At 39.1% G+C, this 25,233-nt stretch overlaps 3 protein-coding genes across 8 annotated transcripts; 1 reads left to right on the forward strand and 2 right to left on the reverse strand.

The window, feature by feature from the left end:
* Positions 1-1,944: 1,944 nt before the first annotated feature.
* LOC146485666 (uncharacterized) lies at positions 1,945-15,992 on the reverse strand. Of its 4 annotated transcripts, none has more exons than XM_085103059.1 (2): positions 15,884-15,992; positions 1,945-3,018 (listed from the first exon to the last, which is right to left on the reverse strand). In XM_085103059.1, exon 2 carries the CDS (start codon positions 2,984-2,986, stop codon positions 2,360-2,362), a length of 627 nt encoding a protein of 208 aa, XP_084959185.1. In that variant the 5' UTR covers positions 2,987-3,018; positions 15,884-15,992; the 3' UTR covers positions 1,945-2,359. The 4 variants fall into 4 exon arrangements, with proteins under 4 accessions (XP_084959185.1, XP_084959184.1, XP_084959183.1 ...); XM_085103058.1 differs by lacking the exon at positions 15,884-15,992 and adding an exon at positions 5,093-5,444; XM_085103057.1 differs by lacking the exon at positions 15,884-15,992 and adding an exon at positions 4,822-5,444.
* LOC146485667 (uncharacterized) lies at positions 3,606-15,870 on the reverse strand. Of its 3 annotated transcripts, none has more exons than XM_085103013.1 (3): positions 7,942-15,870; positions 5,376-5,490; positions 3,607-3,741 (listed from the first exon to the last, which is right to left on the reverse strand). In XM_085103013.1, the coding sequence occupies exon 1, from the start codon at positions 14,506-14,508 to the stop codon at positions 9,292-9,294; it is 5,217 nt and encodes a 1,738-aa protein (XP_084959139.1). In that variant the 5' UTR covers positions 14,509-15,870; the 3' UTR covers positions 3,607-3,741; positions 5,376-5,490; positions 7,942-9,291. The 3 variants fall into 3 exon arrangements, with proteins under 3 accessions (XP_084959140.1, XP_084959139.1, XP_084959138.1); XM_085103012.1 differs by lacking the exon at positions 3,607-3,741 and having other exon boundaries at positions 4,527-5,490; positions 7,942-14,598; positions 15,347-15,870; XM_085103014.1 differs by lacking the exon at positions 5,376-5,490 and having other exon boundaries at positions 3,606-3,741.
* On the forward strand, positions 15,949-24,951 carry LOC146485668 (dolichyl-diphosphooligosaccharide--protein glycosyltransferase subunit 1-like). Its single transcript, XM_085103029.1, has 10 exons — positions 15,949-16,273; positions 16,445-16,509; positions 18,565-18,919; positions 19,462-19,557; positions 19,732-19,987; positions 20,809-20,908; positions 21,298-21,436; positions 21,728-21,847; positions 22,498-22,743; positions 23,565-24,951. The coding sequence occupies exons 1-10, from the start codon at positions 16,025-16,027 to the stop codon at positions 23,745-23,747; spliced, it is 1,809 nt and encodes a 602-aa protein (XP_084959155.1). The 5' UTR covers positions 15,949-16,024; the 3' UTR covers positions 23,748-24,951.
* Positions 24,952-25,233: the final 282 nt, after the last annotated feature.

The following is a 25,233-nucleotide window of genomic DNA, read 5'->3' on the forward strand; positions in this document are numbered from 1 at the left end:
CTTTGCGCGAAACAATTGAATTACTAATTTTATTGCTCGGCAAGTAATTATCGAATTTGTGCCATATGAGGCGTAACAGGCTAACAAAACTTGTACTAACGAAAATAAGAAGCTACATGATCTGTATCTGTAACCATAGCCAATGTAAGCTGTGCTTTCACTGGAAACCGAACTCGGTCTTTTTCTTCACTGACGAATGGCTAATGCTCCAAAGATAAGCACTCGAATCTCTTTACGGTGGCCAAGTTACTTATCAATAGACCATATCCGAGTAGCTTTGAACCTCATTATAAAAGCGAGCCTAAGTGCAAAGTTTTTGTTGTGAAAATTAGTTTTCATTCATATGCGAACAAAACTAATTTTCATATGAAGTTTTGCACTTAGCTAATTTTAATGAATTCAGCTTCAAGATAACGTCTGCATCCACTTGTAATTTTAGAAAAGATGACTTTGTATATACTTAATTTTATGCTCATGATTTCATATTTGTAAGCGTTAATTTAGTTCAAACATTTTGTCTGTATATACCCCTAGTTTTTAGCTTCTTTAGTTTACTTGTGATTAGTTTATTGCAAATGACCCCACAAGCTCATGTAGCTTTAATACTCATCGTTTTAAAATAAAGGCTATCATCATCATCATCACTTAGTCTCGCTTTCATAGTGAGGTTTACAGCAACTCGGATATGGCCTTTTCTGTTGACAAAAGCAAGTATTCGTTTCCACCGCCGCTGTAACCGCTTTTTATTCCCTTTAAAAGGCAAACAGAAGCATCAAAGCATTTTGTCTCCTTGTGCTTTAGATTCGCTTGTATTTCGCAGTGTTTATATGGCCTAGCTTGGACTATTCAAATAGGCCATTTCCGAGTTGCCGTGAACCTCATTATGAAAGCGAGGCTAAGTGCAAAAGCTTTTCATATGAAAATTAGTTTTGTTTGCCTTTGAATGAAAACTAATTTTAATTACAAAAACTTTGCACGTAGCTTCGCTTTCAGATTTTTGAATATTTTATGTCCTTCTTACAACTGATTTCATTTGGTCTGTAGAGAAACGTAATTAATTGGTCTTCAGTGTGCAGAAGTATTAATTATTGTGCTAAAATGACATTGTGCTCAAATGTATTTGAGATACACAGCCCATTATCAGTTAGTTGTGTGAAAAACCTTTGAAAAAGCTATAGTAATTACCTTTTGTTCAAAACTCATGATTTCGTACCATACATTCTCAAAGTCCCAGCCCATTCCCCTCCCCTAGCTTCTTTTTTTTTTGTTCGTTCTACTGTCCTCTCGACCAACAATGTGAGACTTTCAAACGATGCAGGTGGCCTCGTTCAACACGTGGCGAACGTGGAACAACCGGAAGAAATTTGAGGCCTTCTCTGAGACCTTAAGTCGCCGTAATTTTAGGCGACTTAAAGCGGCTTAAGGCAATTTAAATTCTATCAAAAAAAGTCATGTGATTTGAGGCGACTTTAAGCGACTTAAGGTCCTAGAGTAGGCCTAATTTGAGTCCCTTACAGGAATCGATCCCATGAGCCTCCACACACCGAATGGTAGAGACTTGTGGTGAGCTAGGCCATTTCAGGTTTTTTACATGATACGAAAGAATTTAAAAGGGTTACCTTTTCTTCCAAAAATCATGGGTACATAAAGGGTAAGGGTCTGCAATAAGCCATTTTCATGATGGCGTCATTTTACTACAACTACCAGAATTCGTTTCGTTTTCCTTTTCAAATTCAAATTTTGTAATCCCAGTGGACAGCAAAGAACTATAGCCCTAATTAGCATGAGGAAACACAAACCAGAAGGATTCTGGTAGTTGTAATAAAATGACGCCATGGTGAAAATGTCCTATTACCAACTCTCTTTACCAACGAGGAACTCGCTTAAAGTTTTGACAATTCGTGTACAAACTGCAATTCAAAACACCTCAAAACGTCATTATTGTGTAACCATTAAGCGTTTTTTAATGCAATTTTGGGTTGATACTTCAACAAAGATATTCTTTAATTCATTATATTCATTCATTCATTCATTCATTCATTCATTCATTCATTCATTCATTCATTCATTCATTCATTCATTCATTCATTCATTCATTCGTTCATTCGTTCATTCGTTCATTCGTTCATTCGTTCATTCATTCATTCATTCATTCATTCATTCATTCGTTCGTTCTTTCATTCATTCGTTCGTTCTTTCATTCATTCATTCGTTCTTTCATTCATTCATTCGTTCTTTCATCATTCATTCATTCATTCATTCATTCATTCATTCATTCATTCATTCATTCATTCATTCTTTTGATAGTTCACTCATTCTCTTCGAGATTCTCTTTTGCAGTTTTGTCCCATCCATTCCACTATAGTAAGCTCACCTCTTTCAAAACATTCTCCACAACCATGCACTTTCTCAGTTTTCGCAAGCTGATTCCATGGTCGTTCATCAGTTGTCTTTCGATGTTGTCGCAAACAGCCGTACGGCGTTGAACAAATTTGTCTCTTGCCTTTTGGTCTTCCTGCCAACTGGGCGTGTAGCAAAGTGAACGATGAACATTTGCCATGCTTGTTTGTCCCCATTGAGCTTGGTTTTGAACTTTTCTATCCTGTTGAACCGGTTTTTGACCTGCTCTAACTTGCTGAGCTTGTTTTTGAACCGTTTCCTTTTGTTTAGCCGCTTTCACATTCGACTGTTGACCCGGCGTTTTAGACTGTTGAACCGGTTTCTTGTTCTCCAAAACAGGATTCGAGTTTTCGTTGCAAGAAAGTTTGCTATACTGATTGTACCATGGTTTGTTTAACAGCCAGGTTTTGGACTGAAATCGTTTCTCTTGCTGCCGCGGCCTTTTGCCTTCCGAGAAATCGTCGAAATCGTCATCGCAAGAAAGCTGGTCGTAACGGCAACCGTCAAGGTTTAATTTTCTCTGAAGAAAGCGGACTGATGGATGACTATCAAAAGTACTCTTCAAGAGTTGCACTTTGGAAATCATGGCGGAAACCCTGACCGTCAGTGTTTTTATGCCTGAAAAGAAAATGAAAATATCTGCTGAAATGAATTCTAAACGTCTCTGATGCAAACAAGAATGTAACAGTGGTTATCACAAGATTCAGGGGTTGTTGCAGTTTTAAATAGAGCAAGCTAGCGAAATTATTTTCTGGAACGTTCGAGTTTGCTTAAGTCAGCACCCTCGAATGACGTTTTCGACCTAAGAGCTTAGGTCTGCGTCGGTTATGATGGAGTGAAAAAACGTAACAATAACATTAACATCGTTTTTTTTTTAAGTTTGCTTTTAGCTTTTTTCAAACCATTTTACCTATTTCAGCCATCACTTATTTTTGTTTAACTTACTCTGAAAGACGAAAAACGCTTTTGCTGATAAATGTCAACCATGCAAGAAGCGAAATTTGACTTTCAGGATTAAGCTTTCTCAGTGGCTTTTATAACGCCATATGTTTGAAAACAATTAGTTGAAGTAAGTCCCAAATTTGCCTACGCGAGAGTCTGTCGCATTTCCGGCTACCCCAAAATACATCAAATTAGCTTTTATGGCTTAACTAAAGTACGAACGAACTTACAGTTTGTTACTAAGAAGAGTTAATATGCAACAGCTTACTCCAACGTATAAACGACGAAAGAGGAAGAAACAAGAGTCGGTTTATGCATCCGGTTTTAGTAAAACAGTTCCTCTCCAGCTCAACCAATCGAAGGATAGCAAAGCTGAAATCATCCCAGAGGAATATATCTCTAGAGAAACATAAGATGACATCTTTAAACTGTGTTATGGCGAGGTGCAATTAACGGCCAATTTCTTTTCAAGCTTACTGTGCTTTGATCTCCAGAATCCACCGCCCAAAAAAACTATCTTCTTACGGTCAGGGACTTTCTCCTTAGAATTTACTTCATTGCTAGTTATAGAAAAACGCACGTGCTTGATTTTATCGCTGCCTTGACAGAGTTAGTACGTTCGGTTTTCGTGTTGTAAAAATTATACAAAGCCACCATGAATCATTTTTATTTCAGCCCTTTGAGAGTCAAATGCAACGTCAGAGTTCGGCATTGTTTTCAGGAAGTATGCACTTTGGGGGAAGTTACATAGCAAGGCTGCGAATTATTTTATTTCCTGAGTACATAAATTTCTGCATAAAAGCAACATTATTCTCTTTAAGGTTGTGCCAAACTCTAACAGAATTCTTGATTTAGAAAAATGAAGTCAACTTGACAAATGTCGTTGAATTGCCAGAGTGTAGGCGTGATGAAAATTTGTACTTATATAATTTCCATCAAAATATCTTTTTCCATGTCATGCTGTTTTCAGGCTTTTGTTTGTCTTATCGATTCCTCAGTGGAAAAAACCTGCGGTTTGAAAACGTTTGTAACTGCCGAAGAACTTGCAAAATTGACGGAAACGCTTTTCGTTTGTGCTATGACAAATAACCTTGTGTCGGCTGCATCATTTTTGCGACTCTAGCTGTGAACATTTTTTTTGTTTTCAGCTAAACCACAAAATACTTAGCTTGACTAGGATGAAAGGATAGTGGTGCTCTGCAATCAGGTGCTATTATAAACCGCCCACGCAAAAAACACAGAATAAAAAAAGACGACCGTTCTAAGACTAAACCTCTGCGCTTCTGAAATTTGAGCTAAACAGGTGAGGCCGAACTGATGTTCCAGTTGCACTAGTAGCATTATCCTTTTCGATCACATCTATGAGGAATATTTGCACATTCAACGTACGTCGGTGGATTGTTCAGGTCTTCCGCATTTGTTTGCGTTTAATTTAGAACTGGACCCATAAATTTCACAGTTTACTAGGCTATTACATACCTTTTTTTTCTCAGCAAACGCACTCGGTCACTTCACTATGGAGTTGTTGAGAAGTCAAACCTTTTGATAGCTCGTGAGAACTAGCATGCTAGTGCCGCATTGTATGAAGATTGTTGCCGTGCTCGCCTCTTCGATCGATACTAATTATTCAAAATTTATCTCGACCCTTAATATGACAGGCTGTTTTCTTAATCGTTGTTTTCATTAAACTTTTGAAGCAGATTATATGAAATAAGGACTCAATTTGAATCATAAAAGGATTGGTACTCACCACCTGCCTCTAAGTTGGACGCTACATTGAAAATACCGCTAAGAAAACACGAAAATCTTCAAGTCATATTCCGTTTTAAAACTTCACGATTCAATATATTTTCGTTCTCATTCTACTGATATTCCAACCCCACGTATTATGTAAAACAATCCGCTGTCTTCATCTCGGTTGTCGAAGCTATATTAAAAAAGGCGGATTTCATGCTATCTTTGCAATTTGAAACATTGTAATCTTCAATGTGGATCTGGTAAACAGTAATACAAGCCTGATAAGTTTGACGGACCTATGATCTGCTGTCGATCAATCCTCAGACTCTGGCTGGAAGCGCCGGATATGTTGCTGCCTAATCAAGACGAAACCCCATACAAACGCGTTAGGCAATCGTGATCTACATCGAACTGGGTCAGGAAGAAAGCGATTGATCGATTAGCCCAATGAAATATGAAAATTTTCATAACAACGTATCTCATACAAATGCAGCCAATTAAATTGGAAGCAGTTTCGGCTACTTTTGAACTGCAGCCTCGCCGGTTTTAATAGCGATTGGCTAGTTGACTTTTAAGATGCCAATTTGACATGCATTTATTTTGAGTTTCGCATCAAATGATTATATTTTGAAGCTCTAAATCAACATACGAAATAAAAATGTCTTGTTTTCAGTAATAATACTTCAATGACATATGGAAATAACTTGAATTCAAAAACTGCACCTGTACTGTCTCAGGAGTTAAAATTCAGCTCATGGGATCGCTTTCATTCTACAAAATATTGTCTAGACTTCGTGATGCCGATTTGTGATAAATTTCGTGTTTTAGGACAACGAAAAAGCTTTTCAGAACGCGACGATTTAGTTAATTGTTGTATGCAGAAAAAAAGCTGGTTTGCAAGGAATTACTTCTGCCGTCTTCTGCTCGACAAAGACTGTGTAGACGGCCTTGAAAGACAATTTTGTTCCTTTTCGAAAGTCGTTTCGAATGTAGTTTTCTTTGATGAAGTTGGCACGGCGTTCAGTCCTATTTTAATTGGGCGCAAGCTGACTCCACCTTTTCGAAGTCTTCCCTGCATGAAAGCCTGCTTTGTTATCGCGACTCGAATCTAGCAAAACAGCCTTTTCGGTGGAAGCCTATGACTGACCCCACAGCTGTAAGTCTATTCGCTTTGGCAGCTTTTCCCAGAAAGGTGCCCTGCCTAGACAATACTTGGCAGAACACTTTCGGGTTGTGCCCTGACAGAGAATGTGCTTTTTATTTTTTTTGAAACGCTCGAGGGCATTTGAGAAGACTTTGTCTGAAGACGCTAAATGTGTTTTCAGAATCAGACTACGAATGTGGTTTTCTTTGATAAAGTTGGCACTTCGTCGAATCCTTTTTCAATTTGGTGTAAAGCCGACTCCACCTTTTCGAAATCTTCCCTGCATGTAAGCCTGCTTTGTTGTCGCGACTCGAATCTAGCAAAACAGCCTTGTCAGTGGCCGCCTATGATTGACGCTACAACTGTAGGTCTATTCGCTTTGGCGGCTTTACGGTTTCAGTGATAGACCCGATATTATTCTTAAAATAAAAGGCTGAGAATTGAATGCATTTAGGTTTTATGTTTCATAATTACGCACACAACTCCTAAAGTAGAATCCGGAAAAAACTGTTTTTGAAATACCTGGAGGATTATATTTGGCTACATCAATTGATGTAAAAGTTTATCATCATTGAGTCAATTGGCAAAACAATATTGCACAGTGTATAAAATTAATGCAAAGTTAAGTTTTCCGTTTTCCAGCATGTTTGTAATTTACTGTAATTTTTTTTCCCATTATGTTCTCGTGCTCGTCTTGTCCCGCCTCGACTAGCTTTGTGGCTATTTGCGGGACAAGCCCTTTATATAATCCGGCCCCAGTTGTTCAAAGGCTGGAAAACTTTATCCAGTGGATAAGTCACTTTCCCTACAGTTTCAATCTGTGCAAAGATTTTAGTATTTCCTCGTGCACAAGCTAATATGCACACTCTAACAAGAACTCAGTTGGGGAGTGTACGAAAGCCTTGGACAACATTTAACGTGAAGTACATTTTAGGCGCTGAAGAGTGCCTTATCCAGCGGAAAAAGTTATCCGGCCTTTGAACAACTGGGGCCTGAATCTGTAAATAAATTATATAATCTGAATCTATATAATCTGCTAGCGATGTAGTATATATATGTTGCTCATTTTTCACCGCCTTCATGGGCGACAACCAAACGCTTTTCGGCACCAAAACTCATAATGGTCAAACACAACTAATTATTTTCAAATAAAAGCGATGTTACGAAACTCCGAAGTTAATCTCGCTTTAAGTTTCTAACCCTTTAAAGATGATAACTCAGAATATTTATGAGCTGAGATTATTCTTAACGCAGTCCAGCCGGTCGATGTTTTCTAGGAATGGGAAATAATTATCAAAAGCGAAATGTTCGCATCAACGGGCCTCTCCGGCTCAGGGCGATTTTAAGATGTCAGTTCATCATTTTTACAACATCTGAACTGGATTAGGATTTAACCGAATCAAAATTGACCAATGACTTAGAATAACATACATCGCTTATTATTTCACCTGGACCAGCTCTAGCCTTTTATTTTGCCTAATCTTCACTTAAAACTAATATTAGTGCTCAAACTCCGAAACTCACTCTCGGCTGGATATCGGTTCACAAATCGACACAAAATTAACTTGGTCGGGCCCACGTATGTTTTGAAATATAGAACTAACAGAGAAATTTAAAAAATGTTTGCTAGAAAATGATCGATCATATATAAACATTTAAAGTAGAGTTAAGGAGTAAAATAGTATAAAAGTCTGATGACACAATTTCAGTTTCCTCACCTGCGAAAGATGAATTATTTCACGATGTTGGACTTCGTTGCACTTTATAACAACATATTCCGTGTCAATTTGGTGATGGCTTCACCGCTTTCTGTATTTAAAGCGCAAACGTGTGAGTTTCAACGTCTGTGACGTCCATACAACCCGAGGATCTCCGTCATGCCGTTACGAATTCAAATAAAAAAATGGAAACATGTGTGAAAAAGTAGCTGCTTTGCACATCAATGCTAGAAATTCTTTTCAATTTTGACAGGTCTGTGTCAGTCTATTAATACCTTGAGGTTTTTTTTAGGTTGAATAAAAAGTTCGAATTTCTTACTTCGAACCCTTACATCAAGACCATGCCGACTTCACTGACAGACTATTGTGACATCCATTAATAATTTAGTTTCCTCTTATTTCTTCTCTTTATTTATTGACCTGATTAATTACTAATTTAGATATTAATTTTACACCCAGTGGTAGCGCAGTCCTTTTTGCAAGAAAACAATTAAACAAAAAAGTGCGTTAACCATGTTTTAAATCTCGAAGAAACCTTTTGGTAAAAAGTTTAATTTCTGTTTCTCCTCAGCGTTGTGAGTTTAAATTATCAAAATAGAATAGGAAGACCAAAAAAGCGATACATACATTATTATCATGTAAAACAAACCTACGATAACTTTATTGTTGGTAATGAACACAAATATTGGTCACCAGGGAAACGTCTAACCTCATTATTAACATGAAGAGCTCGAGAGGTGATGGAAAATAAAAGTGAAAATATCTTTGAGCAAAATTTAAAGAAAAAAAATGTGCTAAATACGTTTTGGTATTTTCATGCTTCCTGTTTACGTAAGTAAAAAAAATTATCGTACGGTTTCTTGCGTTTTGAAACACTACAACAGTATATTTTCTTTCTTTCCAGTAATTTCGTTTGTATGTCGTACTAGCCCTCGTGCGTCAGTGAAAACAGATGTTCACGGTAATTTATTCCATAATTTCTATTCCATTATTTCTAAACGAGGACGATAATTGTTTGGCATGGATTGCACTGGAAAAATATTGGAAAATAACTTAGAGGATAAGTAAATGTTAACGCAGAAGACGTCGTCCATTTTGCCCGTATCACGTACCAAAGTTTGATCGCGGAAGGAAGGATAATTTATGTAGCCATTCCCAGCCTCCACCAGACAAGAAAACAAGAAAGAGACAAAGAGTGAGAACTGAGAAAGTGGAACCTGAGATATTGTTGTGAAAAAATTTGGGAGAAGTAAACTGAATTACAGGAGAAACTTTGGCGTACGAACCACTAAAATAAACCAATAAAAGTGGCTTTAAATGTTATCTGTTAAACTTTAATCCATTTACTTTTTACAGCACTGCAACAGCAGAAAGGCAAAATCCAGGTTCTAGTGCAGATACTGTCACTGAGTGTGCGCCAGGAGCTAAAGTTCGCGTCAAAACATCAACCTGAGTCCTCCTTTGTCCACCATGCTCCTTTATTATCTTTGCTGACTGTTGGTTTTCATCAACCCATATTGCTCCCGAACCGCCAAAAGCGTTGTGCGTTGTGACAGCCAGTTCCCTCTCCATACGTGGGCTTCCGTCATCTAAATCGTCGTGTGATGGCACGACGAATTTCATCTTCAAAATCCCTCCAGGCTGGATGGCTTTTAGGCATCGTAAGCGATCACGACGAACCGGCCAATGACTGACGTTGGCAAACTGGAAACCCGTTGCCTCTGTGAATTCTAGATCCGGGAGCGTGTTGCGAAGCTTCTTGTCGTAGTCTGGCGTAAGAAGAGTCCAGCAGTATGGTCTAGGAGACACAGGAACATCAAATATTGGTTTGGGCAACGTAGCTAGACCTTTGTCTGGTTGAGGGCTTTGCAACGTATTATTTCTTGACAAGGTCATCTCCTGAGAAATGGTTTCTTCAAACACTCCTTTCAAGTACGAAATCAATAGAGTAGACATCTGTGCGTGCCCTAAAAGACTTGGGTGATAACCGTCAGAACTAAATAGCTTTTTAAGATCCAATTCTTGGGCGGCCAATGACGAACAAATCACGTTTCTCCAGCTCAGAGACGTCAGCTTGTAGTACTGAGCTAAGGTCTTACCACCCTCATCCTCCGAATCTGGACAGTCCTGACCCACTGCAGTCCTGTAATAATTGCCTCGAAAGAAGTTGGCAAAAATCAGGGCCGGTTGCGATGGCAAGCTCAGTATAATCCTGGTCAACTGCTCCAGTGGTTTTGCTGGGGCAAAATTCCTTCCCTTATACCGTTGATAGTCGTTTGCTGCAAGCTCCCAAATGACAATATCAGGAAGAGATCTCATGTAATTTTTTACGCAGTACGAAAAATACTCAGAATCCGTCCCCCCAATAGCCACGGTGTTGATCTTGAGCTGGGATGTTGTGATGGGGGCCACTGTTTTATTCCACCAATTCTTAAAGGCCTTGTGGTAGACACCTTCGATATTTCCTCGATCCTTTTCGATACCACCTCCGGCCGAAATCGACCCACCCACGACAAGTACGTTAACGTCATTTCCCATGAGAGCCTTTTTAAAGACCTTCTTTAGTCTTTGGGGTGATCCAAGATTTGCTATTCCAGAACGCAACAAATTGGGCGTGATCTTCATCTCCTCCAAAGATTTCTGGGAGTACATCCAGTTGCTCATAAAGTCTCGAGACAGTGATATTTCCAATGACTTGAGTTCCTCTCTGTAGAGCAAATTTAGATCAGCATCTTTAATTTCAGATGTATTTGTTTCCTTTCCATAGGTATCATTGGCTATATTAATGGAGGTTTTCTGTTTAAAGACTTGGTTACCAACGGATGGTTTGTCAGATAAACTGTTAACGTTTCCTCCAGAGGTAACCATTGTATTATTTACATTCGATGTCGACTTTGCTGTTGAATTTTCACCCTTACCAACAGCAATTGGATGGTCTTTCTGGGCAGCTAACAGATATGAATTGTGAGCGCGATTTTTCATAAGGGTTTTCAACGAGTTAGGCGACACCACTATAATTACTCGGTTATTCATATCAGTGACATTCCCTTTTTTAGAGGCATCTGATGAAGACACCGTGACAATTTTCGGTGCCGGAACACTTGAACTCGATGGCCCTCTCGAGATTTCATTAACATTATTAGATTCTACTGTCTTGTTGGGACTGATCATAGAAATAAAATCCTGGATGTATTTGGACAAGGACTCCTCCTCCCCTTGTTTAGTCTCATTTCTCACTTGTGATGGCCAAGTGAGGACAGAATTGTTCGGGAAGCTCTTCATGGCGACTCCTCCATCAGCAGATAACTTTTCCTTGACCCCGGTAGACTCTGTAGCTGCACTGTTTTTACTGTTAGCAGGCTGATCCTCCTTTCTGTTCATTTCAGGGAAACCGCTAACTGTAAATTCATTCATTTGAATGTTAGTCGTGTTGTGAAGCTGCTTGCGAAGATTAGTTTCGTTCCCGAAGTAAGTCATCAGCACTTGATGGGATGATGGTTCATTATCCTTAAGAGATAGTGTCCCTGAAGAATTTATAAGACTTGCATAGTCAGTACGTGGCTGCTTGGAGGCCAACGGATGGTTTACAAAGGTCGTGTTTGCTTTACCTTCCAGTGTTTCAGGCTTGTTATTGCTAGAACCGTTTTTGTTAGTGTCTTGTTCATTGGTGTAAGACGCAGCTTGCATGCTTCTTACCTCACCTGGCACGTCTTTGTAAATGTGAGCCATTGTCAAAATATTCTTTTGAATGTTGTAGGTATCCCTGTTATTTAAACTTTTCATGTTCGGTATATCAGAAAGGAAACCCGAGGAGTTCACCGTTCTTCCGTCCTTCCAAAGCCGTTCTTTTACCTCAGCCTTGGGGTCTTGTAGAAACCTCCCTCTGTTTCCTTCAGAACTTTCTTTCCCTTTCTGTTTTCTGTTTTGGCCAAGAAACAAAGTGTGAAATGAAGAAATTTTCTTCATCATCTTTTCGACGTTATTACTTTCGGTGTTACCAGTGGTATCCGGTGAAGAGTTTCCGTAAGCTTGCTCATAGAGTTCTTTAAGTTTTTCAATCAGTCTATGATACTCTGTAGACCAGTTTTCCAAAGATCGGTTACCTGTGTGGACTGTCTGAGAAGACATTTCGTTTGGTTGCGGTAAGCCAAAGAAGCCTTTCTGAACACCTTCAGAATTACGGTTCAAGCTAAAAGCAGTCGGATCCTGACTAGCGATAGCCTTGGTTTTTCCAATATCCGGTTCTCTGTGATTGTTTTGTGGCTGAATGTCATTCGGGAGACCGACCTGCTGATTTAAGGGCTTTTCAACAGCACTCACGTGATTTGCTTGTGTCCATGGCAACCTCGTGTCATCATGCCGGAGGTCATTAGTTCTGTTACCACTGTTTTGATGACTTTGACTTTGACTTTGAAGCCAGAAAGGCCTGTAGGGTTTGCTGTCGCTCTTAAACAAGATAGTTTTATTTACTTCCTGATTTTTACCTGAAGATCCTGAATACATTGGCTTCACATAGCTTACCCTAACATTATCAGGTTTGGGCTGAGTTGGTCCCGTAAATAGAGCAAGGCCTACGGAAGCAGCGTTAGAGAGGGAAGAAGACGTGTTTGGTTTCAAATATTGCTTGTTATACTGCGCCTGTTGTGTGTCAGGAATATTCTCTGCAAGCTGCTTTAAATTCACTTTACTGTTGACCAATTTGATATTCGGATTTCCTTCTTTCGTGTTCCCTTCTTCGTTATGGATGCCAACGGAACCTACATAACTCTCTGATGAATCGTTTGTTTTAAGAGTGTATGAAATTCCGTCACCTGGTCTCGGCAATTTCTGAATGTTTTGATCGGTTGCATACACCTGTTTGTCAGAAACGTTTAGACCAGAATGGTCTTCAGTATGTGAGTCAATCAGTACTTGTCGACTAGGTGCGTTATTGCTATCACCTTTGTTCATTCGAAACGGTGTCTTTCTAGGACTGCTTAACAAAATGGAATTGTCTCCCGATGAATTAGTTCTCAAGATGTCATCCTGATTGTACGGATATAATTTGTTTTGAGGAATGTTTCCATTTTCAGGTAAGTGTAAATGCGGCGAGGAGAGATTCATTTTTAAATTAACGGGCATTTTTTCAAGGCCCTCTTCTGCATCGCCTGTAAGAATAACTTTATCTTCACCATGATTAGTTTGAACATTTACCGGTTTCTCCTTTGTAACATTGTCCACAGAATGTGTTAGATTCATTTGCGAATTAAGGAACGTTTTTTCAAGGCCCTCTTCCGCGTCACCTGCAAGAAACAGTTTGTCTTCAGCTTGATTAGCTTGAACATTTTCTGGTTTCAACTTGGTAGAATTATCCTCAGATTGTGTCTTTGAACCAGTAAACATGTTAAGTTTACTTTCAAGATCAGTGAGGAGATTACTAGGATGTCTTAAGTTGTTGATTTCTGATGCGTTTTGCAGCGGAGGGAAATTCCCCGGCAAGCTAGTTCCTGTATCAGCTGTTCCACTTTGCGAATCCTCGCCTTTGTGTAAAGTCTGTTCCTTCAGTTGATCTTGATGAGTAAAGTTTTGGATGACATCCCATACATTCTTACTGAGAATTGGGCGTGTATTGTCACTCGGGATACCTTCTTCTTTGTCCTCAATAACCATGACATCCCCTGGAGAAGCGGTTGGACGTCTATGGGTGTAATTATCCTCTTCTTTGTTTTTGACCACTGAGATAACTACGTCATCGTTGGCTGTAGTTTCGGCAGGTTTGAAGGGAAGTATATCACTTTGTCCTGACGTTTGTCTGTCACCCCCCACAAATTGGTTGATTTTGGAATCCGACTTCGTTAAAGCACCCATAACGTCATTTACTTCTTTGCCCACAATTTGCGATTCTTCCTTAGCTCCTTCATTTATACTACTTTCCACATTCGTGTATTCACTTTTAGCCGCGTCCGAGCTAAGTGTGCTGTATGGATCAGTGTCTGCTTTCCCGTCATCGTTGTCGATGATGGTTACGTAGCTGTTGCTATAACTGTTGCTTTCACTGTTTTCCGAGTTCACATTTCCAGCAACGTCCTGATATTGAGGGCCTCCTTCATACGCCTCTTGTTTTGCTTCAGAGCCCTGGCTATCCTCGACAAATTCGACTTCTTGACGTGGAATTTTAAGGCGTTTTCGGATCCCTTTCCTAAAACTGTTTTTGTAGTTACTGTGAAGTAAATTGCGAGGCCTTCCCTTTTCATCAAAGGAGTCAATATTAGGAATTTCGGCCCGTGGGCTTTTGCTACTATTCAGTTTCCGGTTAGTCTCCTTTATTCCTGGCTGAGCTACTTTCAGGTTGTAATTTAATCCAGAAATGGTTTTGTTATCAATACTTTGTGTGTCGTTACTCCAGTAATCTCGTTCGTCTCTCCGTTCCCGTGAATCTCGGTCTAACACAAGAGTTTCACTTTTTCTCCAGGGTCGTTTCCTAATGTCATTTTCAAGCTTACCAAGGTGGTTGCTTCCATAAGTAAGTTTTGTCAACACATTTAACGTTGTAATAAACACAAAAAAGGTGACAAATGGTTCTTTCATTGTTTTCCGTTGGAAAAGTCGAAGTCCAACTAGAACATGGCGCTGGAATTCATCAACTTAGCCTACTTTGATAAAGTTTCGTATCACCATCTGTTAAAATAGATAATAAAATAAAGATAAGATTAAAATGTGCAGTTTTGCAAACTGAACTTAAGTTTACGTCGTGTTTGACATTGAATTCTCACAATATTATTCTGCGCCATACTATTCCTCACTCCACTCCATAAGTTTTTATACCATCGGAATTTGTTCAGTCTTGTCAATGATGCATCTTGGATGATGGCTCCTTTGAAAAACATGGTAAACCCCCCAAGTGCTTTTGTTGTGATTAACATTCAGTCATACAATACGCAGTTTGACCCAGAAAACGGATTCAATAACACTGAAGCTTAATGGCCGTGTCCATTAGCAGGTATTGCAACAGGTACTATGAGTGTTTACAGTGAATGAGAACAGACATAATTTTATAACGAATAAGACAAATCATTGATTCAAAGTGATTTGCTTTCCTCAATTCAGATGCCTCGCTTTTTGTGGAATCAGAAACGATTAAAATTGTCAGAAAGTAAAAAACAATATATGCTGTTACGAGTGTGAGGAAAGAAAACAAAAGAAAATCCACATAGCCTCGTTTAGGAGACTTGCCTGATCTCTTATGACAACCGACTGTTACTGAATCCTCCTTTCACTATCTATCCGCCTAACTTTTGCAAACTATATTGTCTGAAATTGTACACAAAACGGTCGTCCAATAAGTCTTAAGTATATTGTTTCAACGAAATGCTGGCATTTCCCGATGGGTAGAATCATAACAATTATAAGTCTAGACACAACATACCTGACTTTGCTTCCTATCGGCCATTGATCATTTAACGAGGCGAACACTGATCCTTAATCATTCAATAACTGCGTCTTCCTTGTGTGGGGCTGATTTGACTTATCAAACGTCACAGCAGTTTCGTTGGGTCATCGGAGCATGCATTTTTGGTATTTCTGGTTTTACCTTGATTTTCTCTTGACGAACGAGATTTCAGTAATAAAAAAAACTAAAACGAATATTGACAATGATCACGTCAGTTGTATTCTTGGTAGCAAAATTTGTGTCAAATTTTCCGCAAAACGTAGAGGAAGTCACGTGGACAGGATCTGGGTTGACAATTGGTTCGTTTCAAGAATAGTGGTAAAGAAAGCTCGAGTTTATTGCGAATTACCCAAATAGCGTTTATCTGAAAAGAAAAGTAAATTTATTCGTTGAATTTTAACACATTTCAACGGTCAGTAAGTCATGCAACAATGTTTAAGAAATTGACCCACTCGAAGCAATGTTTAATACGAGAAAGGAGGAAGGCGAAAAGAAGCGAAAGAAAATGCAAACCTGGAAAGACTGGGACGAATGTCTTTGGGGGAATCCGCTGGGCGCTGCAAGTGAACTGTCGGCTCAATCATCCTTCTCTTCCTTTGAATCCACTGTGGCGATTCCACGTAGTCGTCCTTTACAATCCTCTTCCATCTGAGGATGAATCCTGTTTCTCTCCGCGTAGCGGCCATTGCTGCTTTACTTCTTGCATCGTCTATCCTTGGAAAAGATGATATCAACTCTAAGTTAGTCATAAGTGAGGTTTCCCGGAAGATAGACCTCTCGACCCAGCTAACTAAAGTCAGCACTTCTCTAACAATCGAGAATGGAGGCGATTCATCTACTGGGTTTTTCCATGTGGCCATCGAACCTCCCCTCGAGGATAAACTCGCTTTTGTTGGAGTCACGGTAAGTATTTCTTTTTGGCCATCTTTTTTCACGTGGAAAGCAAAAGTTGCAAGCGTGATTTTGTTTTAAGAATCTTTTGTCTAAGTGCAGACGGGCTCGTTTGCCACGTACGAACGGAAAGCAATTGTAGCTAACAATTTCCGCTTTATTTCATCCTCTGTTGATGTTTAGGGTAAGATTCCTGATGAAGAAGAAGCTTCTTTGACGCTAAAAGAAGTGGATATCAATTCACACAGGTAAACATTAATGTTTATGAACATTTCGATTAAACAATATTTATGAATGAAAAGTAAGACTGTTCGTGACGTGCGTGACTGCATGGAAGGCATACATACATGTATTCTTTCGTTTTTCTTTTGGAATGTATACATTTGCATTGTACCGATCCGCAACTGAGGCTATGCTCACCCCATACCATACATGTGTAAGCTTAGTTTTGTTTGATTACACATAGATCGACCTTTTGTTCATTTTAATATGCGTAGGATCACTGCTTGACTCTGGGGTCTCTAATGAACACTTTGTACCCGATTACAGTCTCAAGTGTCATATGAGAAAGAGATAAAGATAACTTTATTATATCACATTCAGTATATCTCTAATAAAAAAATAAAAAGATTATTTCAATCTTGTGGAAAAAAATAAAAAATATATCAATATAAGCTAAGAAAATCCAGTAGGCTATAAAGAACAAGAAAACAATAGAATAGAACAAGATATTTTGCCGCATGGCAACATCACAATTAGCCAATGAATATTTTACTTGTCTTTTATCGCTTATTCTATTAAAGATTTGTTCCGATAGTTCCCAGAACCCATTAGGTGAATCAGGTTTAGAAAACATGAATGAATAGATACACATCAGCATAATTATACTGTACCAAGTCATTCACAGAGACCTACATCAGCATGTCATGGCAAGTCTTTCACAGATTTGCTCTGGCACAAAATCTATCTGGTGTATTGTAAATCACTCCTTGTTGTTTTAGACCCTGTTTATTCCCATAATAGCATATAATTAAAATTGTTTCTGTGCTGGTACAAAGATCAATCAAATCTAATGCGAACATATTCTAGGTGAACTGATTCAACCAGTGCCACACACAGGGCGTGATCAGTTTCACTTTAGAGCATTAATAACTGGTTGAATGAATGCAGCACATCAAATATTTGACTTTGTTGAAGTCAAAGAGAAAATGGCACTGAATGTGTACATGTATGTCGTGTTATAATAATAACAGGGCTCGAAATAACGGCCGGTCAACGGACAATTATCAACATATGATCACATGCCTGCTGCGCAGGTTCCCCTGACGCAACGTACTGTACGCACATCCGGCTTTTATTTAACTCGCAAATCTTTAGATATATATATATATTTTTCTGCAACACGTTCCATGACAATCACAACCAGTTTTTGCTTGAATGTTTTTCATTTTTGTGTTATCTCTATAGGCCAATAATATCTGGCAAGCGTTAAAATGTTTGTACATTGATTTAGGTTCACGGATGTTTATCATTGTATAACCTTTTATGTTTATTTTACCATATTTCTTGAATACTTGATGTGTCTTCCAGTTCGGGCACACCCAAGTTAAAATGCCTGGTTACTAAGCTTTTCTCGATGAATGTCTTGTAATGAGGAGTATAAACATGGATTACTGGCGGAGTTTTAGGATCAAGATCTCAGGCATTTACTGTGCATTTACTTATTTACAAATTTAATGTATACGATAACGATATTTAACGTGTTGTGGGTTAGTCTTACAGACAATGTACAGTACGTATTAATACAAATACACTGTAAGTTTATTTCATTTTGCTGCTGTAATTTACTTTTGTTGTCGACAATGAGTGCTTTAAAGTGCTCTAACTTTTTTCAGAAATATATAACGCCAGTTTTGGTTCATGGGCCCCTGTTTTAAGAGTTATTTATTTTATATAATTTGACCGGCCAGAAACGGTACGTGACCGAGCTAAAATGAATTGGGCTGGTCATCGTGTCTGGAGACTCTCCGGAAATTATTTCGAGCCCTGTAATAATAATATAATTATGATGTATTTTTTTGTTTAAAATTTTTAGACCCAATTTAATTTTTATTTTTCTTTGTCAGAATTTATTACCATAATATACGACAAAGGGAAATACAGTAAAAATCAAACTGGTTTGAAAATTTTTAAACCAAAAAAAATTTAAACCAGAACATGTACATCAATCAAGAAACACAATGTCTGTATGCGCTATGCGCTAGTTAGGTAGGCTCATTAAAACTTTAATTCATTTGTTTCAGCGAGACAAAGTTCTTCAAAGTAGAGTTAGGATTTCGTCTTAAACCAGGAGATTCAGTGGATGTGACAGTTGATGAGGTGTTTGTCCATGCCATGAACCCCTTTCCAACCAAGATCACCCAATCTGAAAAGCAATATGTCCTCTTCTCTGGAAACCACTACTACTACTCTCCCTACACAGTGAAAAAGCAAACTACAACAGTCTCCCTTGCAACATCGTCGGTTGAGTCTCACAGCAAGCTGAAGCCGACCAGTTTATCTGATAATGCTATAACCTATGGACCTTACAGTGACGTCCAGGCATTCTCAGTGAATCCAATGAGAGTCCACTTTGAGAATAATACTCCTTTCCTGTCGGTAAGTTGACAAAAGAAGCCTGGTTGTGTACAGTAGACCCTACAGATTCATCTACTGTACATCTACATTTAATTGAGTCGGTAAAGTTGTGAGACATGGCACCAACTTTGGCCTAGACGGCTTGAACCCAAGCAAAACCTCTTGACATGTGACTTGACATAACAGCAGTCTGATGTACTATTATAACAACGCATTTAATTAACTAAATGAAAATTTAAACTTTGCTGTTAATATATGCAGCTCTAGTGTCAACATAAAAACAAAGGATTTTGCCCAGTCACAACCCTTCCAACAAAAATTGCAGCACCATTGTTATCAACTTTGAAGATGGCAAAGTTTCATAACTGGTCCCTCAATTACAGTGTACAGCACTGTGCAAAAATAATGTAAACGAATTTCCCCAAGTTTATAATTTCACTGTTCAAGGGTTAAAACATACTGTATTAAGCAATTTGTTGGTTGGCATTTAACTACAAACAGTGACACCCTCTTGTGTGATTTTACAGTGTAGCAGGTTTTGATGTTGCTCTATTCAAATGCAGGTTGTCAGTATGACCAGAGTCATTGAAGTTTCTCACTGGGGCAACGTTGCAGTTGAAGAAACTTACCACATGAAGCATGTCGGAGCAGAACTCAAGGTGATGACAAAGATGAAGTATCTTCTTTTCTTGTTCTGATAATTCATTGTTATAATTCAAGCACAATTCCATAGTTAATGATTTCATTGTTTTTTATCTTTTATATTTTTGTTACTTAATTTATCAAATTGTATTTATATTTGTGGCATTTTAATTCTCTGCTTTCTCCTTCAGGGTCCATTTTCTAGATATGATTATCAACGTACTCCAGCACCTGCTTCCGTCAAGTCCTTCAAGTCTGTTCTTCCCGCTGCTGCCAGCGATGTGTACTATCGCGATGAAATTGGTAATATCTCTACCAGCAACCTGTGGACCCAAGAGGATTCAGTCGAGTTGGAGCTGCGGCCGAGATTTCCACTCTTTGGAGGCTGGCAGACCAGGTTCTACATGGGTTACAATGTTCCTAGTTATGAGTACTTGTACAACCTTGGTAAGAACATTGAGTGGTCTTAAGAGAATTCATATTTAACTTGAATTAACTTTAAATTTAGTTTTTCAAGAGCATGGCTTCTTGTGTGCCCTTGGCAGAAGTAAAACCCATTGACCTTCTGAGCATCAGATGGATGCTTCAGTCACTGGGATACAGGAAGACTTGCAGCACAAGCTTGGACATGAAGGCTGCTACCTAACGGGAGCTTGATAACCTGGGGTACTCAAGAAAATGCTCTGGGCTCCTAAATTTTTTGGTGGCAGCACCAACATTGTAACACTTCACATCTTGGGATCCTAATGTTTTGGCTTTTGGCCTTGTGAGCTCCGTGAAAGTTTCCTTAGCCACAGCCTTGGGCATTTTACTAGGTTCTTGCAAGTGTATGTGAAATGAATCCCGTATGCTGATTCCTTCAGTCAGTTGCTAATTTTGAAAGCATCTGACGTGTACATGTATTCACAAAATGACCAGCTCCCAGTTGGCTTTATAGGCCAATTGGTGGAGCACTGCACCAATATCATAGAGGTCATGGGTTTGAATCCTGTTCAAGCCTGAAGTTTTTTCAGACTTCTTTTTCATAACTGCTTAACTTGCATATATAACTGCGATGATCATTCACTTATTCATCTACATGTAGTTTGACAAAAACAACAAAAATGGTACAAAGACACGTAGACCACAAGGTCTAGTGACTGTATGCATTGTGGCACGCTACGAATGCTTATAGTGCCATCAATTAAGTTTTATTGTGGTAATGATGATGAAGTTCACAATGATCTTGACAGTGCAATGATAGAGTCATTATCTCCTTTTTTTTTCAGGGAACAGATACGTTCTTAAGATGAGAGTTGTTGACCACATCTATGATGAGTTTGTTGTTGATCACATGGATATCAGAATTATTCTCCCTGAAGGATGCACGTAAGTTTCAAAAGTTTGGCTTTATTTGATCAGTGAAATTATTTTGCTGTAGTGCTATCAAATATACATGTACATATGTAAATTGAGGATTATTTTTAAAATGTACTGTGTGTTGTGGATAATTCTCAATATTTTGAGCCCCATTGATTCGGGCTTCTCGCTTAGTAGCTCTGATTGAAAGGAGTTTTCCCTTTTAAGTCTTTGGTCATTGTAGTAAGTTTACCTCTGACAACCTGAACTTTCATTAACTTGAACAGTTTTTTGCTTGCCTTGATGGTTCAAGCTCTTTAGAGGTTTTGCTGCAGATGACCTGCATAGAAATCAACTGAGATAATGTGGTTCTCCTCTCTAAGTAGCATCAATTAAGTTGTTTATTATTCATTTCTCAGTGACATTCAACTTAAGACCCCTTTCAAGATGGAAGAAGGCAAGCGCGAGCTCCATCACACATATCTTGACACTGTTGGTCGACCTGTGGTTGTTGCACAAAAGAACTACTTGGTAGAGCAACATATTCAGGACTTTGAGGTACAGTATGGGAGGCAAAGCTGTACAATTTGAGCGTAATAAATACTGGCGCACAGTCTAGACTTCTCTTTCCCGGCTTTTGTCTGGAGTCTGGAGGGTGGAATTTTCTAAGGCAATTGATGGTTAAAAACTTGGTAGAAACCTTCATCTCCTGTCATTAGACAGGTGGCTTTGTTTATCTGTAATAATCATAATAAAAGATACGTTCGTCAAGTCTTAATCCTTCAGATTATAAAACTACTCAGTATTTGCCTACTTGTAAGTGTTGAAATGATCTGACTCTTTCAACAGCTCCACTACTCGTTCAACAAAGTGTTGTTGTTACAAGAGCCGCTGCTTGTTGTTGGTGCATTCTACTTACTCTTCATGTTGGTCATCATCTACATGAGAATGGACTTTGCTATCAGCAAGGTAAGATGACATCTTGGGATGTACCCAGCCTTTTACTTGTAATTTTGACTGTCGCTAATATTGTTGTATGGCTCCTTATCAATGCAAAAACATTCAGAGTTCTATTCACTGATACAAAAAATTAATATTGTGTCAACCTGGATAAACACCCTTCTTGGATCAAGTTCCTTCCTTCAGTGAGCAAAATGTGGCATTTGGAGAAATTTATGCAGGGCTGATGGAGAGGAGGGGGGGGGGGGGAGGGGTACTCATTCAGTTGTTTGTTTGTTCATCAGTTATCTATATGTGGTTTTATTTTAACTCCCCTACACTAGAAGACCCCTTGATACAAATGTTAAAACAATTAATCTTCTTGACTCGTTGGTCCAGCATAAGCAGGAGATTTAGCAGAAGGCATAACCCAGGTAGTTGCACCCATTTGCCGTGAACATGGTACATGTACATGCCTTTGGAGTGATTTAAAGCCAGTCTTAACAAGACAAATTAATGAGTGGTGCCACAGAAATGAATGAAAACCCTGCATTAGGCCACCATTGAGACAGTAGTAACTGCTGTTAATTTTTTACACTTTGGTAGGGTTTTAAACTCCTAGAATAAGAACTAAGTCAAACTGCCTCTTCACCCCACCAAAATTTCACTTTACCATTTAGGATGAAGCTAATGAATCCCGCATGCGAGCTGCTTGTCTGATTGAAGAAGTCCAACGCCTGTTGGATCGCCAGAGTGGCTTGTACTCCGTGTACTCTGATGCCATTCATAAGTACAAGTCGAGCAAGGATGCCACTGCATTTGCTAATGCACGCAAGAAGCTTGATGGAGATTATCGCTCCATCACCAATCAGATCACTCAGGTGCAGATCTCCCTCACCAAGGAGCAACCTGAGGCCGCTGAGAAGGTGAGAGCTGACAATGCTGCTGTTATATGTTATCAGAATTGTGTGGGACCAAACTTGGATTACTGCACCTTTCAATACTGTACCATGCGGACTTTGTTGCTCAAGACTCAACCAATTGTCACGTTTTTCATTGCTGTCAATCAGTGCAGTGGACCTCTTATGAAACAAAGACATTTGGCTCAGCGGGGTCAAAAGGCCACATACAAACACTGTGATTGGTGGATTTCAATCCACTTTGCCAGTTTCTGTATTTTCTGCGGTCAGTCAGTTGTTGTCATAATTATGATTGATGGTAGTAAAACATGCAAATTTTTAGTTCTGTTTTGAAGTTCAGAGTTCACATGTTAATGAAATGCGCAGCTAGTTTCAGGGCTCTTGCCTAAGAAAAATTTCAAGGAGCCCACAGGGCCAAACGGCTTGAAGTTAGGAGCCCAACATGTGAAGTGTTAGGTGCTAATGCAAAAGTTAAGGCACCTAAACCATTTTCTTGAGAGCCTCAAGTTATTGAGCTCCTGTTAGGCAGCACCCTTGAGTTCAGATTACGCTATCTTGTTGTGACTTGTTATTCTGATGCAGTGAACCAGAATTCTCTAGAACAGAATGGACATTAAAAGTTATTGGGTGACTTTGTCATTCCATTTTCAGAATGGTTGGGGTTTTGTGATTCCTTTTTATGTATATTGCAGTCATTGTAACCATTCAAATTTGGTCCATTAATACTTCAGTACATGTTGTAGTACCTAGCCAGCTCCTCACCATTCGTGTTGCCTTGGTCTTGTCATTGTATTCTTGTCACAATGGCCTTTTTCTTACCATTCCAGCTGACAGAGCTGCAGCGTAAAGAGCACGAGAAGAAGCAGCTCCTGGACACAGCCATTGTGATGGCGGAGAAGGTGGTGAATGGCCGCCTGAGCAAACCAGGATATGTGGAGGGCGAGGCGAACAACAAGGCCAAGAGGCAGAAACTGAGTGCTGAGATTGAAAGCATGGCTGCAAGCCTTTGATGAAGTTACTGATTGACCCCAGTGATGCCCGAGTGAAGGGAACCTTAGTCTTGACTTTTGTGAACATTCAACTTTGTTTTGTAGGCCCCTTTGGTCTAGTGGTTTAATGTCACACAGTCAACTCCCTTTATTGCAGACACCCTCAGGACCGCGAGTAACATGTAGTCTTTGATAGCAAGAGTCGGTAGTGGGAGGATTTTTTTTTTTCAGTCAAACGTCTGTAATTTATTTTTTGCCGGGGATTTAGTTGTTGTGCGTCTTATCTGGGTTTCCATTATAGCGAAGTGTCCGCAAGGCGAGAGTTGACTGTATTTGCAAGGCTGTTGCTGGCCATTGACGTGTTGTTTCCTTAAACAAGAAACTTTGCTCCACATTGTCCCTTTTTGACGAGGGTACGGTGTTTGAATTAATCTTGAATCAAAGTTCACATTTACCTGGGTTACATGTACAGTAGTTCAGTTGTGTTTGGAAAACGTTGCCCTTGGCTTCTGTGTAATATTACACAGAAAATCTTGAGCCATTTACAGAAAGAAAATGCAAATACAAATGTAGCGAGACCTTTTCAGTTGGCAATATTTTTAACTAGAGTTGACTTTCCATTATAATTTCATTTAAAATTTAGTGTAACACCTCGGTGCAACCACTATTTATGAAACCAGTGACCATGCACATGAAGTTGGTCCCCACTCTTCTTTCTCGTTAGGAGATTTGCACAAGAGACATCTGGGGACGACCATCATGAAGTCACGTTTGAATCAATTCTCGGTCAAACACTGTAAATTAAGAATCTCGCTTGTCACCCATATGGAAGAGCCAGGAACTAGTTCAGTGGTTTGTTAACTAAAGATAATAAGCGTGAAAAGGGTATAGCTTAGTAAGTATGAAGTGTGCTTAAATTAAGGATTGTTCGCACACATACTTGTTTCCACAAAATAGGGTTGTTTTGCTTTGACGAACTTGCCTGGTCTCAAACAAGTGCATTCCAGACCTTGCGACGAGTTCTGTGTGATATGTGCATTTTCTCACCCGGGCATCACTGGTACAGTTAGAAATTAACTTTCAAAATGGAATTAAACATGTCGTGTAGAGTAGCTTTTGAATTATGTAGGTTTTCAGTCTCATTTTACGAATGATACTTGTTATGGAACACATGCACTTCTGTTGTATAGGTTCTGCCTAATAAAATTGATATTTTAAATGAAAACGCTTCATTTTGATCTGTACTTGCATTTTTCGCGTCTTCCATGGTCGTTACACAACACTCTGCTTGTTGACGACCAAAACAACAGGGGAGAAGAGTACTAAAGCTTCCTGGTGTTTCAACCCGCTGACTCTGAAGAAGTATTGGAAACGTCGCCTTGAAAAGTTTCAGGGCCCGGTTATTCGAAAGCCGATTAACGCTAATCCACGATGAAAAGTTAAGCGAGGTTTTCATCTCGCTCAGTAAAGATGATTTTAAAGCTTCATTTTAAGCTAATTGTAAAGA

The sequence above is a fragment of the Pavona decussata genome, unplaced genomic scaffold (assembly GCF_977016875.1).
Source record: "Pavona decussata unplaced genomic scaffold, jaPavDecu1.1 SCAFFOLD_25, whole genome shotgun sequence".
Classification (NCBI taxonomy): Eukaryota; Metazoa; Cnidaria; class Anthozoa; order Scleractinia; family Agariciidae; genus Pavona; species Pavona decussata.